Here is a 16,456-nt window from a genome sequence, read left to right as displayed (position 1 = left end):
TTTGTTATCATTCATATTCTTTGAAACAAGGCCAAGAAAGGAAAAATTCTGCTGGGGTATGTAAACTTTTGAGCACAACTGTATATACATATGTCATTTGTGTGTGTATATAGTGTGTATATCTATCTATAGATAGATAGATAGATACAAATAATTTTGTCAGAGTAAGCCATATAATTTAGATAAATAATTGTATTCATGTTTTGCTTGTTTCCAATAGGGATTTGTGAATTCACTAGATCTGCCTGCAGTTTTGCTAATATGGGATCAACTGTTTATGCAAGATTGGAATCGTCATGTAATGGAAAGCTTCTGCCTTGTACTGCTTATGTTAATGAAAGAATCAATCATGGCTGCCAATGATTTTCCTGCTATCAGACAGGTAATGTCTTATCACTAGCTTCATGCCTATACTGCAGATCTTTAAAGGGGTCCTATAGGATTAAAGGGATTCTTTGGTTTCCGAATGCTCAACTAAAGGAAACTTTCAATATGCTGTATTGGAAAATGCAGCCCTTGAGCTAAGATCAAAAGGACTATCTCTATATGAACATCAAATGATTGTTAACACATTTCCATTTACACAGCTAACTCAATTGACAAGCCCCATACATTGTCGCTATATGCTTAGCTTTTCCATAAAGTCTGCTGTATGAATAAGCTCACGTCAACAAATTGTTTTCATTTGTATAGCAGCGTCCCTATGGACCCGAAGCAAAACGTAGAATTGGACCCTCCGGTCTAGGCTAGTTCTTTCCATCATAATCTACTATAAAGAAATATATAGCCCTGTGAATGTAGCTTGTATGCCAAACCTGTTTCCATCACATTTTAGAGTAAAGATTACCATTTTGGCTGTAGGTTTTTTCTAACCTGACCTAATCCCCTTTCTTCAAGGGCACATTAGTAGCTGCATACAATACAGGCAATACAAGCCTTCCTTAAAGGGAACCTGACAGTTGATGCATGATGCCTGTTCCAAAGGAAGCATCTATCAGACACTGGCTGTATGACCTCAGCTATACACTGTGTGCAGAATTATTAGGCAAATGAGTATTTTGATCACATGATACTTTTTATACATGTTGTCCTACTCCAAGCTGCATAGGCTTGAGAACCAACTACCAATTAAGTAAATCTGGTGATGTGCATCTCTGTAATGAGGAGGGGTGTTGACTAATGACATCAACACCCTATATAAGGTGTGCTTAATCATTAGGCAACTTCCTTTCCTTTGGCAAAATGGGTCAGAAGAGAGATTTGATGGGCTCTGAAAAGTCCAAAATTGTGAGATGTCTTGCAGAGGGATGCAGCAGTCTTCAAATTTCCAAACTTTTGAAGTGTAATCACCGAACAATCAAGTGTTTCATGGCAAATAGCCAACAGGGTCGCAAGAAGCGTGTTGGCCAAAAAAGACGCAAAATAACTGCCCATGAATTGAGGAAAATCAAGCGTGAAGCTGCCAAGATGCCATTCGCCACCAGTTTTACCATATTTCAGAGCTGCAACGTTACTGGAGTATCAAAAAGCACAAGGTGTGCGATACTCAGGGACATGGCCAAGGTAAGGAAGGCTGAAAAACGACCACCTTTGAACAAGAAACATAAGATAAAACATCAAGAATGGGCCAAGAAATATCTTAAGACTGATTTTTCAAAGGTTTTGTGGACTGATGAAATGAGAGTGACTCTTGATGGGCCAGAGGCTGGATCAATAAAGGGCAGAGAGCTCCACTCCAACTCAGACGCCAGCAAGGTGGAGGTGGGGTACTGGTATGGGCTGGTATCATCAAAGATGAACTTGTGGGACCTTTTCGGGTTGAGGATGGAGTGAAGCTCAACTCCCAGACCTACTGCCTGTTTCTGGAAGACAACTTCTTCAAGCAGTGTTACAGGAAGAAGTCAGTATCGTTTATCGTTCAAGAAAAACATGATTTTCATGCAGGACAAGGCTCCATCACATGCATCCAACTACTCCACAGCGTGGCTGGCCAGTAAAGGTCTAAAAGAAGAAAAAATAATGACATGGCCTCCTTGTTCACCTGATCTGAACCCCATAGAGAACCTGTGGTCCATCATAAAATGTGAGATCTACAGGGAGGGAAAACAGTACACCTCTCGGAACAGTGTCTGGGAGGCTGTGGTGGCTGCTGCACGCAATGTTGATCGAAAACAGATCAAGCAACTGACAGAATCTATGGATGGAAGGCTGTTGATTGTCATCATAAAGAAAGGTGGCTATATTGATCACTATTTTTTTTGTTTTTTGTTTTTGCATGTCAGAAATGTTTATTTCTAAATTTTGTGCACTGATATTGGTTTACCTGGTGAAAATAAACAAGTGACATGGGATTATATTTGGATTTTATTAAGTTGCCTAATAATTCCGCACAGTAATAGTTACCTGCACAAACAGATATCCTCCTAAGATAGCCAAATCTAAAAAAAAACACTCCAACTTCCAAAAATATTAAGCTTGGATACAGGGGTGGATTAAGAGTAGCAAGGGCCCCGGGCAGTTTAGAAGGCGCGGGCCCCCCCCCCCCACCTGATTTATCACGTGACATGTCACATGATCCCCTGTGATAGATCATGTGATAGTTCACGGGAAATTAATTTGGCACAATATTAATTGTGCTGCCTCATCTGAGAGCAGCACAATATTGGGGCAGATACCCTGATTCCAGCGATGTGTCACTTTTTCAGCTGCTTGTTGTCATTTTGAGAAAATCACGTTTTATCTGCTGCAGATCTAGCAGCTCTCTGAATGCTGCGCTCTGTATAGCCCCACCCACACCACTGATTGGCAGCTTTCTGCCCATGCTCAGTATACACAGAAATCTACTGATCAGTGATGGGGGTGGGGTCTACAGAACTTACTAGTCATCTAGTGATAATTACCTTCTGACAAATCAATGATTTTATCAAAACAACACTAAGCAGCCCAGTAAGTGACACATTACTGGAATCAGTGCCTCTAACCCTACATTATGCTGCTCTCAGATTAGGTGGCAAAAACCTGATGACAGATTCCCTTTAAAGGAGCTGTAAACACAAAAAAGTTTGTATTAAAAAAATATAAGCCATTTGTAAAATTAACTTTTTTTCATTGTTAATTCACATTAGACTGTATCTTCAACACTTTTGTCAGCAGGTCTTATTACAGACTCTGAATATGGCAGCTCTCTCCCTCTCCCTCAGCAGAAAGTCACAGCATGGTTAAAAAACGGGATCTTTTATGATTTTCTCATAATAAATAAAAAGGACATGCAAGTCCTCCAAACTATTTTCCGTTTCTCTATAGGGGAGGTCCTAAATCTTTCTTGTTCTTTAGTTGATCACATGTCAAAAAGGCAAAGCATTTACTATGAACTCGCCTAAAAAAATATACACTTGGAGAGTAATATCATCATCTGCATGTAAATATTCCTTGACTCTAAGGGCTCGCTCACACTGTCGTATAACACGGCCGAATGCTATGTGATGTTTTATCGGATAGGACTCGGCCTTATGTTATACTATGGGACAGTGCAGATCTGCGATTATTGGCATGAGAAAATAATCTCATTCGATATTCGGACCATGTGCACCCATACAAGTCTATGGGTGCACGTAAAACATTGGACTGCACTCGGATGTCATCCAAATGCAGTCCGATGAACACTCACAGAGACTATGGAGAAGATGGAGAAATTAAGTTCTCCATCTTCTCCATATCTGTGCTGTGAGAGAATCGGATCACACTCAGTTAAAGCTCTGACAGAGTTTGAGCCGAGTGTCATTAGCATAATTGGCCCTATTCTCTTGCATGAGAGAATATATGGCTTAGTGAGTAGACCCTAAAACTGAATAGTAGTGATGGACAGGCACCTCACAAGCGGGATCCATGTAGCTCTCAGATGTCATGTAGGTAGGGCTTCATTCCATGGGGTAGGGCTTAATTTCAAGGTATATAAAAAAATGGACTTCAAATAAAAATTAAATGAACACAAAAACCACTAAATGAATTATTTTTTTCGTATTTATGTTTGCAGCCCCTTTAAAAACCCTTTGAGGACCAAGGCACATATATGTCCCATAGTTTTAAACTGGAAAAAAATTTGATTGAATAAAATTTAAGGTCCTCGAAGGTTTAAGTAGGTCATAAATTCATACGAATACATGCTCATACAATTGCACATGCCATAAGATGAAGAAGAACAGAATCAAAAATATGACATTAAGTGGAGCACTTACAGGTATTCAAGGTGAAAGAGACCAGCAAAGGCATCGTCTCGAATGACAGTAAATGAGTTAGAATTCAGCAAGCTGAAAATGAAGACAGCAGGTTAGAAGCGAACCAGACTTTATGGTGCTCAGAATTAGTCAAGCAGAATTTATTGACTGCTCTTGCAAAGCACTGAGACTCCCGCTGTGTATAGATGGCGCCGTGCGGCCTCCCGCTGTGTATAGATGGCGCCGTGCGGCCTCCCGCTGTGTATAGATGGCACCGTATAGATGGCTATGTGCGGCCTCCTGCTGAGTATACCTATATAGATGGCTACGTGCGGCCTCCTGCTGAGTATAGATGCCGCACGGCACTCCCCCCAGAGACAGCAGGAGGCCGCACAGCGCCATCTATACTCAGCGGGAGGTCGCACGTAGCCATCTATACACAGCAGGAGGCCGCACGGCGACATCTATACTCAGCGGGGGGCCGCACGTAGCCATCTATACACAGCGGGGGCCGCACGTAGCCATCTATACACAGCGGGGGGCGCACGTAGCCATCTATACACAGCGGGGGGGCGCACGTAGCCATCTATACACAGCGAGGGGCCGCACGACGCCCCCCCAGAGACATCAGGAGGCCGCACGGCGCCAACTATACTCAGCAGGAGGCCGCATGCAGTCATGCACACACACAAACATACAGACACGCATAAACACATTTGAAACACAAAAATACATACAAACAGACATCACACAATGACATCTGCCCACACACACACACAAACACACACACATACAGACATCACACACACACACACACAAGTTAAAAACAAGTAAAATGCATGTGGCATCAATATCAAGACTCCAGATATAAGGGCCTATTCACACTAAATTTTGCAATGCATTCATCTCCTCTTTCCAGGCTTCTATCTAGATCCCTGAAAAATGGCATTCAGATGGGCCTTGACATAGCCATTGATTTGAACAAAGGTAAACCGAGGCTAAAGTCTGAATCTTTAGGCTCCATTTGCTCTGCTTTCAGATGTCTAATTTCAGACAGCACAATCCTGAATTTCAGGGATTCAGTTGTAAGCCTTGTGTAAAGACCTGAAAGCAGCGCTGAATGTAATATGAATAGGTCCTTACATCCTACACCACCTCAGGGGATTGTTGTTATGGAGTATTGCCCCTGGGTGGCCGCAGTTATGACCACCACCAGGGCTCGCGGTCACCCACCCTAGCTTTGGTATTCTGGGGAGCTGGTATAATGAATATCTGAGAAGAGCCCTAGAGAAGCAAGAACATTGGACAACCAAGAGGTGGCGGCCTCAAGTCAGGTGTAGTGTTCAATAGGGCAAGACTTTCTAACCTGCCCACACACACACACACATCTGCCCACACACACACACACACCTGCCCACACACACACACCTGCCCACACACACACACACACCTGCCCACACAGACACACACACGCACACCTGCCCACACAGACACACACACACACCTGCCCACACAGACACACACACGCACACGCACCTGCCCACACACACACACACACACCTGCCCACACACACACACACCTGCCCACACACACACACACCTGCCCACACACACACCTGCCCACACACACACACACCTGCCCACACACACACGCCTGCCCACACACACACACCCACACACACCTGCCCACACAGACACCCACACACACCTGCCCACACAGACACACACCTGCCCACACAGACACACACCTGCCCACACACACACACCTGCCCACACAGACACACACACACACCTGCCCACACACACACACATCTGCCTACACACACACACACACACCTGCCCACACAGACACACACACACACTCACCATCCCCCGGCTCCATTCCTCCTGCCTGCTCTCTCTCCTCTCCGGTGGTAAGTAGCAGTACAGGCCGGGCGCGCACTGCGTGACGTCACAGCTAGGAGACACGGCCGCGCACAGGGCCGTGTCTCCTAGCAGTGACGCGGCCGGGCCAGCACAGGGAAGTTAACTGCTGCAGTGCTGGCCCGGCCGATGAAGAAGTAGCGGCGGCCGCTGCTGGGGGAGCGGTCCGGGGCCCCCCCTCCCGCCACTGCTACCGGTATGTGCCGCTGCGGCCCGCACATATAATGAGGGCAATCCGGCATTAGACACCCCCCCCGGAGCCGCGGGCCCCCTGCAGGCTCGGGGCCCCGGGCGGTCGCCCGGATTGCCCTCATTATAATCCGCCTATGCTTGGATATCTTTTGGGTTGATTGAGAACATAGTTGTTGATCAATAATAAAAATAATCCTCTAAAATACAACTTGCTAATAATTCTGCACACAGTGTATATGTTTGACTATGAAATGCTGCAGCATTTCAGACAAAAACTTACTTTAAAAACCGCTGGGGTCCAAATTGCATGAGAGACTAGTCAGACAGGTGGGTCCCTGGCAACTTCACTCTGCCTACGCTCCAGGAGTCACAGGTCTCTTCCGATACACGCGCACAGGGAGAGACCTGTCACTCGAGAGTGGGGCATGTAGAAGCTTTTAAGGCATGTTTTTAAACATACCTGGCTGAAATCATACAGCCAGCGTCTGATACATGCTACCCTTGGATTGGGCTGCATGTATAAGCTGTTAGGTTCCCTTAACAATTTAAAATCAATACCACAGTTCTGTTTCAATGTAGATTTTAACAAAATTCAAATGGTCAGTCCTTCTGTCACAAAACTCTGCATATAAAACATTATCTTGGGGACATGTCTCAATTTTTCACCTATAAACCTAACTCTCTTTTGCCCTCCAGCCGAAAATCCACATTTATTTGGGCACCACCTTCTGCAAAATATTAGCCCTGTTCAAACCATAACCCCACTACATGAAAGGCTCCCTCTGTATTAGTTTACATTACGTTTTTATTCTACATTGAGTGTGAATGTTGAGAAAGCTCCTGAGATTTAGTATATCATATATATGTCCATTGACGAACAGAGGCCATAAAACCGTCCTATGCTATTAAATCCCTGAGTCCATTAAATAAAGTTTATGTTAAACCTATATCTTATACCACTGTGTGGCATCAGTCACAGGTCTATGTCAGACAGACATACAGTGGGGAAAATAAGTATTTGATACACTGCCGATTTTGCAAGTTTTCCCACCTACAAAGAATGGAGAGGTCTGTAATTTTTATCGTTGGTATACTTCAACTGTGAGAGACAGAATCTAAAAAGAAAAAGCAGAATATCACATTGTATGAGTTTTACATAATTAATTAGCATTTTATTGCATGAAATATGTATTTGCTCACCTACCAACCAGCAAGAATTCTGGCTCTCACAGAAAAAAAAAATTACAGACCTATCCATTCCTTGTAGGTGGGAAAACTTGCAAAATTGGCAGTGTATAAAATACTTATTTTCCCCACTGTATACCTGCTTGGGGAACATGCTTATATGGATACAACACCTTGGTGAATGATCTACAGGACAGCGTACTGGCGTCAGAATCTGTCCTTAGATATGTCCAGTGATTTTTTTAAACCTTTGTGGGTCACCAAAACAATGGAGCATCCTTTACGTTTAGACTACAGTTGCAATCAAAATTATTCAACTCAAATTGCAAATTAGACTTGGTACCACAATTTCCAAACTTTCTGCTGTTTAGAATAAAACAATAAAAGAAGAAAAATGTGAATACCTCAGCACAAGTAATATAGCAAGTGTTTTTTTTCTAAATTTAGCACAAAATTACTCTTTTAATTACTTTAATCCCTTAGTAAAGCACCCTTTGGCTGTTATGACCTGCAGCAAACATGATGCATTGCCAGATACTAGCTTCAGGCAATGTAACTGAAAAATCTTAGCCCATTCCTCATGGGCAAAGGCCTCGAGTGCACTCCAGTTTGTCTACTGCAACCACCCTCTTCTAATCTTATCAAAGCTTTTCTATGGGGTTCAAGTCAGGCGACTGTGATGGCTACTCCACAATCTTCTAGAACTTCTTCTGAAACCAAGCCTTGGTGGACATTGAGATATGCTTGGGATCATTGTCCTGTTGGAAGGTTCAGTGATGCCTAGGCTTAAACTTTCTCATAGAAGTCATGACGTTTTCTCCTTGGATTTTCTGAATCCATTTAACCTCTCATAGGCAGCTGATTTTCAGTGCCAGAGGAAGCAAAGCAGCCCCAAAGAATCACTAAGCCACTGCTAGATAGCTCAGTAGGCTTGGTCTTCTTTTCAGCTTGTGTGTCACTCCAGGTGTGAGTGCAACACAGAGGGAAAAGGGAAAGGGAGCCCAGACACTAGGAAAAGGACTAAGAGGTGACCTCCTAATCTGGACTAGTGTCACCCTGTCTTCCCCTAACGTCCCTATACAGCCTCCGCAGCTGTCGCCGATCACGTACCTCGCCCTACTATCCCTGGCGTAAGGCTATAGCTGGGGGTGGAAGGAGATGAGCACTAGTCAACCTCTGCTAGCACTCTAAAGACAAAAGGGGAAGACAACACAGGGGAATAACAACTTAGCTTTAGAAGAACTCCAACAGGGCACATGGCCTCAAGACTCCAGAGAGGACGTAATGCTGCTACAGCCAAGTTCCAAGTAGAAATGAGTATAACCAGTGACGCCCACCTAGACACACCAGGTATATATACTCCCAGACTAAAGGGAGGTAGTCGCTGGGTCCTAAACACAGCCTCCTATCTAGGCAGCTGTCTGCATTGCCAAACGTGGAGATCTCCTGCAAACCACTGCAGGGCGGCTGTCTGTCACCTCTGACACACCTGTGACATTTTGCTTCATCCTTCTCCAGATGAATCCGTAGCCCGAAAAGTTCCAGTTTTGTGTCATCATTCCACACAACAGATTCCCAAAACTTCTCTGGTTTATTTGTGTGATTTTGAGCACTTTGAAGCTGTCTTTTCTTGTGCTTTTTGGTCAATAGAGGTGTATGTCTTGGCATTCAGTCATTGAGACCTTCAGTGCTTAGTATGCAGCTTAATATTCAAACTAAAACCTCAGTGCCTTTTACCATCTTGCTGTAGACAATCGAGGGTTTTGACCATCTGTCTTTTTAGGAATCTGGTGTCAGCCTCTGATAATGTCCTCTGTCACATCCAGGTAACTTTTAACCAGGGCTGTGGAGTCGGTAAGCCAAACCTCCGACTCCTCAATTTCCATGACACAGACTCCACGACTCCCTCATACAGTGCCTTGTGAAAGTATCTGGCCCCCTTAAACTTTTCTACCTTTTGCCACATTTCTGGCTTCAAACATAAAGATCTAAAATTCTAATTTTTGGGGAAGAATCAACAACAAGTGGGACACAATTGTGAAGTGGAACGAAATTTATTGGATATTTTAAACTTTTTAAAAAAATTAAAAACTGAAAAGTGAGGCGTGCAATATTATTCGGCTCCTTTACTTTCAGTGCAGCAAACTCACTCCAGAAGTTCAGTGAGGATCTCTGAATGATCCAATGTTGTCCTAAATGACTGGTAATGATAAATAGAATCCACCTGTGTGTAATCAAGTCTCCGTATAAATGCACCTGCTTTGTGATAGTCTCAGGGTTCTGTTTCAAGTGCAGAGAGCATCATGAAGACCAAGGAACACACCAGGTAGGTCCGAGATACTGTTGTGGCGAAGTTTAAAGCCGGATTTGGATACAAAAATATTTCCCAAGTTTTAAACATCTCAAGGAGCACTGTGCAAGTGATCATATTGAAATGGAAGGAGTATCAGACCACTGCAAATCTACCAAGACCCGGCCGTTCCTCTAAACTTTCATCTCGAACAAGGAGAAGACTCATCAGAGATGCAGCCAAAAGGCCCATGATCACTCTGGGTGAACTGCAGAGATCTACAGCTGAGGTGGGAGAGTCTGTCCATAGGACAACAACAAGTCGTACTGTTACGGATCCGGGTGGTGGAACCTCTGTGCCGCGGTGCAAGGAGGGACCCAGAGGGGCGTGACTAAGCATCGACCCGAACCGACCCTGGTCGGACGGCGGCTAACGACTCCGTGACCAGGGAGGATCCGGGCAGAGGGACCAGGTGCTACTCTGGGGACGACCTTGTAAGAGAGCAGGTGGCTCCCACGGGTCAGATGGCTGGGACTGACCGGTATGACGGATGGACACAGCAAGCAGGCAGAAGTCTCTGGTTAGCTGAAAGGAGGTCACGGTACGTGACAGAAGAGCATGTAGTAGTCTCTAGGTTTACCAGGCTGGTGGTCAAAGCAAGTGACGGCGGAACCTCCAGGTAGGCAAGCAGGTAACAGACGGGTGCTCCCAGGTGAATGAGCTGACGGACACAGCAGGTAACAGGCGGGTGCTCCCAGGTGAGCGGGCTGACAGGCCAGGCAGGTAACAGGCAGGTAACAGGTGAGCGCTCCCAGGTGAGCGGACTGACGGGCACAGCAGGTAACAGGCGGGTGCTCCCAGGTGAGCGGGCTGTCAGAAAAGGCAGGTAACAGGCAGGTGACAGGTGAGTGCTCCAGGTGAGCGGGCTTGCAGGTAACGGGCAGATAACAGGCTGGCAGGCAGGATGAGGAGTCAGGCTAGCAGCGGAACCTGAGGGCTGAAGCAGAGATAAGTAACTGTGCAACATATTTTGCTCGGGCACCTCCATTTTGGAGGAGGTGCCGTAAATATGGGAGGTCCTCCAGCTATTGGCCGGGGACTCCTTAGGGCGGCGCGCGCGGCCCCTTTAAGAGAGAGGGAGCGCGCGCGCGCCCTAAGCACAGTGCCCGGGAAAGAACGCGCGCCGGCCGCTGCAGGAAGAGGAGCGCAGGAGGACGCCGCGCGGGGAGCGGAGAGGTGAGAGGGACGGTGTCTCTGCCTGGCAGGAGGCAGAGGCGCCGATGCTACAGTACCCCCCTTTACGCCCCCTCTTTTTTAGGATGCAAGAAATTTTTCAAGGAGAAGCGGGGCGTGGATGTTCTCCCTGGGTTCCCAAGTTCTCTCCTCTGGGCCAAACCCCTTCCAATCCACCAGAAAAAAGGTTCTCCCTCTTACCCTCTTGGTGGCCAGAATATTCTCTACCTCAAAAACGTCCTCAGCAGCAACCGGAGCAGGAGGAGTACCTGAATTATTGGAGAAAGAGTTAAAGACAGCAGGTTTGAGGAGAGATACGTGGAAGGAGTTGGGAATGTGTAGGGTGGGTGGAAGCTTCAACTTGTAGGCCACTGGATTGATCTGTTTACGGACTTCAAATGGACCGATGAACCGAGGGCCCAGCTTGTAGGAGGGTATTTTGAGGCGCACATGTTTGGAGGAGAGCCAAACCTTGTCTCCCGGACGAAATTGAGGCGGATCCAGACGTCTTTTGTCAGCAAATCTCTTCATCCGCTAGGAAGACTGAAGAAGTGCGGACGTAGTATTCTCCCAAATAGTGGAAAAATCACTGACTAGGGACTCCGCAGCAGGGTTGTCCACAGAAGCGGAGACGGGTAATGGAATCCGGGGGTGTTGGCCATAGACAATAAAGAACGGGGACTTGGAAGTGGATTCGCTCTCATGATTGTTATAAGAGAATTCGGCCCATGGTAGGAGGTCCACCCAATCAGTATGGTGGGCATTGACAAAGTGCCGGAGGTAGCTGGTAAGGATCTGATTGATCCGCTCTACTTGACCATTGGACTGAGGGTGGTAAGCGGTGGAGAAATCCAGGGTGACATCCAGCAGCTTACAGGTAGCTCTCCAAAACCGTGAGGTGAACTGAACCCCTCGATCCGACACGATGTGGAGGGGTAGGCCATGGAGACGAAAGATATGGTGAAAGAAGTCCTTAGCTAGCTCAGATGCAGACGGGAGGCCAGGCTGAGGAATGAAGTGGGCCATTTTAGAAAAGCGGTTCGCGACCACCCAAATGACTGTACAACCGGCTGAAACAGGGAGATCAGTAATAAAGTCCATAGCAATGTGTTGCCACGGGGCAGCAGGCACGGGAAGAGGCAGGAGATGACCGGCTGGTAAATGTCTGGGAACTTTGTTGCGGGCACAAGATGAACAGGCTGAGATGAAGTCTACCACATCCTTACGCAGGGTAGGCCACCAGTAATGCCGGGTAATGAGCTGGAAGGTCTTCTTTTGGCCAGCATGGCCAGCTAGTTTAGAAGAATGGCCCCAGCGAAGAACCTTCTCACGGTCTGGCACCGCTACAAACGTCTTACCAGGTGGAAGGCGAGTAACATCCAAGGGGGCCACATTCATCACCTTGGAGGGATCGATGATGTGCACAGGCTCCTCCTCTAGATCAGAGGACAGGAAGGATTGGGGCAAGGCATCGGCTTTGACATTCTTGTCCGCCGGGCGGAAATGTAGGATGAAGTCGAAGCGGGCAAAGAACAAAGACCACCGGGCCTGACGCGGATTGAGTCTTTGGGCATTCTGGAGATATGCCAGATTTTTGTGATCCGTATAGATGATCACCGGGTATAGAGCCCCCTCAAGCAGGTAGTTCCACTCCTCCAGCGCCAATTTGACGGCTAGCAATTCCGGTCTCCTATGGAGTATTTGCGCTCAGATGAGGAGAAAATTTTGGAGAAGAAGCCGCAGGTTACCATTCTCCCGGAAGAAGATTTTTGGGTGAGCACCGCTCCGGCTCCGGAGGAGGAAGCATCAACCTCCAGGTAGAATTGTTTATTGTAGTCCGGACGGTGCAGTACTGGGGCAGAAGAGAAGGCTTGTTTTAAGGAAAGGAAGGCCTCCTCAGCTTCAGGCGACCATACCTTGGGATTTGCCCCCTTACTGGTGAGCGCCGATATGGGAGCAGTCCGGGACGAGAAGTGTGGAATGAAGAGACGATAATAATTGGCGAAGCCCAGGAATCGCTGAATCGCCTTCAACCCCTCCGGACGGGGCCATTCGCAAGCCTGTCTGGGAGATAACATAGCCCAGGAATGGAAGAGAGGTCTGTTCGAAGAGGCACTTCTCGTATTTAGCATAGAGGTGGTTCTGCCTGAGCCTAAGCAGGACCTGACGAACATCCCTCCGGTGTGTGGGAAGATCCGGAGAGAAGACCAAGATGTCGTCCAGGTATACCACCACGCAGGAGTAAAGAAGATCATGGAAGATGTCGTTGACCAGTTCTTGGAAGACGGCGGGAGCATTGCAGAGACCGAAGGGCATCACACGGTACTCATAGTGACCGTCCCGGGTATTGAATGCCGTCTTCCACTCGTCTCCTTGCCGGATACGAACCAGGTTATATGCTCCACGTAGATCCAGCTTGGAAAAGATCCTGGCGCCTTTAAGGCGGTCAAACAACTCGGAGATGAGTGGCAGGGGGTATTTATTCTTTACCGTGATCTGATTAAGTCCTCTATAGTCAATACAGGGGCGTAGCGAGCCATCCTTTTTTTTGACAAAAAAGAATCCGGCTCCAGCCGGGGAGGTAGACTTCCGGATGAATCCCCTAGCCAGATTCTCTTCAATGTACTCAGACATGGCTCGGGTTTCAGCCGCAGACAACGGATAAATATGGCCACGGGGTGGAGTGGCGCCAGGTACCAGGTCGATCGGGCAATCATATGGCCTATGAGGTGGCAATGTCTCTGCTTCCTTTTTACCGAAGACGTCAGCATAGGGCCAATGTGGAGCCGGAAGACCGGGTAAATTAGCTGGGGTAGGTGGTGGACGGACCGGACGAACCGGAACCAGGCAGGTCTTGTGGCAGTCCGGCCCCCACCGGAGTACTTCACCGGATTGCCAGTTCAACACGGGTTCATGTGTCTGGAGTGTAAGGCAGCGCTAGTCATCATACTGGGGGTTACTCGCTTCGCTGCGTCAATCAATGCACACGTGCAATGTCTTTACGCTTTTCTCACAATGTTGCAGTTTATTACATCATAAGCCACAGTTCACCGGGTCCAACTCCGTGGCACGCCGACACACATATCTACAATATTCATGAGACAAGTGGCACACAGGCCCACTTGCTCCAGGTTACAGCCTACGGCAAGGTAATAAATTATCAATGTCCATAACACAGTCCATGTAACAAAGTGTATTACCTTTGCCGGGTTTAGTTGCTGCAGTCCATTTAATCTGCCACCACTGTGGCTTTGTGGCTTCCCAGGTAGGGGTCTCCAGCTGTCGTACCTTCGAAGGCTACTGGTATGTTTTCACTCACATCCAGTCTGCGTCTTTCAGGACTCTTGTATGCCAAGCCGGCTCTCCCTCAAAGGTCACTGGCATCCACGCACAGGATCCAGGCTCGACCTTTCAGGCTGCCAGGCTTCACTCTCGGCCTCACTAGGCCTCACACAAACTGTGTCCCACACACATGGGGAACAGGCCTCATGCCTCTCACAGAACACACCTGTCTCAAATTACCAGGGTTTATATATCCTGTGCACACACACACAAACTGACAGGACCTTGCTGATGTCACAGTCATGTGATCAGTCAGCTGTGTGTATAGGTCCTGTGTGCTGTCCCAGTCATGTGTACAGACCTTTACTGTGCATACAGGACCTGTGTGATGTCACAGTCATGTGACCAGTCACCTGAGGGGAAAGGTATATGGTCAGGTAAAACACATCCTAGACCATTACCGTAATGCAAGCACGTCGCTGCATTACAGGAGCCAAGGTAGGCCTAGCAATAGGGAGTGAGAGAGTCCGGGTAGCACATGGAAGGAGATTTTCTCAGAGTGCAGCATTCCCACCTGCAGGGTTATGGGTTCCGTGACGAGCAGGATGGTCACCGGAAGGAGTCTTCCATCCACGGAGGCGACTGACAATGGTTCAGCCAGAGACTTGGTGGGAATATGGTATTTCTCAACCAGGGACTGGGAAATGCGGTTTCCAGCAGCTCCAGAATCCAGGTGGGCGAGTTTAAAATGACGGTTCTCGCCCCAGGAGATAGAGACAGACAAAGTCAGGGATGGAGAGGGCTCACTTCTGTCTAGGGCAACCTCTCCAAGTGGTCCTAGACACTGGAGTTTCCCGGCCTCTCCGGGCAGGAACGGATCAGGTGCTCCTTACTGCCACAATAAAAACAGCTCCCCTCGGCTTGGCGTGACTATTGGCGAGATTTGACCATCTTGGTCTGGTCGATCTGCATGGGCTCGAGTGAGTGCTCCCGGGGAGTGACGGATGAGGAGACAGCTCTCTGGAAAGTAGGAGCAAGGCGGGGAAACCTTCTCTCACGGGTGGTCTCCTTGGTGCGCTCTTGAAACCGGATGTCAATCCGGGTAGCCAGCAACACCAGGTCATCCAGGGTGGTAGGAATGTCCCGACCGGCGAGCTCGTCTTTAATCCGACCGGTAAGGCCCTCCCAGAAGACGGACACCAGGGCCTCGTTATCCCAGGCAAGCTCAGAAGTGAGGGTGCGGAACCGTATGGCCCATGGTGAGACTCCCTTGGCGGAGACGTAGCAGAGAGGAGGCTGATGAGGTCTTACGTCCCGGTTCATCGAAGACTTTCCGGAAAGCAGTGAGGAAAGACGACAGGTCGGACATCAGGGGATCCCCTCTCTCCCACAGGGAATTTAGCCAAGCCAGTGCCTCCCCAGTGAGATGGGACATGATGAATGCCACTATGGCCCGGTCGGAGATAAACTGATGTGCCAAGAGTTCAAAGTGCAGGGTGCACTGGTTTATGAAACCTCGATCCAAGGCGGGGTCTCCGCCAAAACGAGGCGGTGCAGAAAGCCGGGGACCAGGGCCGGATACCATGGGATTGGTGGGCAGCGGAGCTGCCGGGGTGCGAGTCGTGCAACTAGAAGCGGGTCCTGGTGGAGCAGTCAGTGTGTCCAGGCGGGAGTTGACATTCCGCAGGTGGTTCAGGATGGATTCCTGTTGGGATCTCTGACGGGAGACTTCGTGGTATAGGTCAGAGAGCAAGGGAGCTTTGTGCCACCGGGTTCCATGGCCCGAGCAAACTGTTACGGGTCCGGGTGGTGGAACCTCTGTGCCGCGGTGCAAGGAGGGACCCAGAGGGGCGTGACTAAGTATCAACCCGAACCGACCCTGGTCGGACAGCGACTAACTACTCCGTGACCAGGGAGGATCCGGGCAGAGGGACCAGGTGCTACTCTGGGGACGACCTTGTAAGAGAGCAGGTGGCTCCCACGGGTCAGATGGCTGGGACTGACCGGTATGACGGATGGACACAGCAAGCAGGCAGAAGTCTCTGGTTATCTGACAGGAGGTCACGGTATGTGACAGCAGAGCAAATAGTAGTCTCTAGGTTTACCAGGCAGGTGGTCACAGCAAGTGATGGCGGAG

At 48.1% G+C, this 16,456-nt stretch overlaps 1 protein-coding gene across 3 annotated transcripts in view; it reads left to right on the top strand.

The window, feature by feature from the left end:
- The window catches only part of LOC141215153 (uncharacterized), a 446,656-nt gene that overhangs the window by 162,247 nt on the left and 267,953 nt on the right, over positions 1-16,456 (top strand). For all 3 annotated transcript variants that reach the window (XM_073665502.1, XM_073665499.1, XM_073665501.1), the window contains exon 12: positions 221-382. In XM_073665502.1, coding sequence (XP_073521603.1) covers positions 221-382 — 162 coding nt within the window. The remainder of the gene's footprint in view (positions 1-220; positions 383-16,456) is intronic.

The sequence above is a fragment of the Phyllobates terribilis genome, unplaced genomic scaffold (genome assembly GCF_046119375.1).
Source record: "Phyllobates terribilis strain yellow unplaced genomic scaffold, ASM4611937v1 Scaffold_2__4_contigs__length_985480577, whole genome shotgun sequence".
NCBI classification, from domain to species: Eukaryota; Metazoa; Chordata; class Amphibia; order Anura; family Dendrobatidae; genus Phyllobates; species Phyllobates terribilis.
The sequence above is the reverse complement of the archived record's forward strand: the minus strand, read 5'-3'. Positions and strand labels throughout refer to the sequence as shown.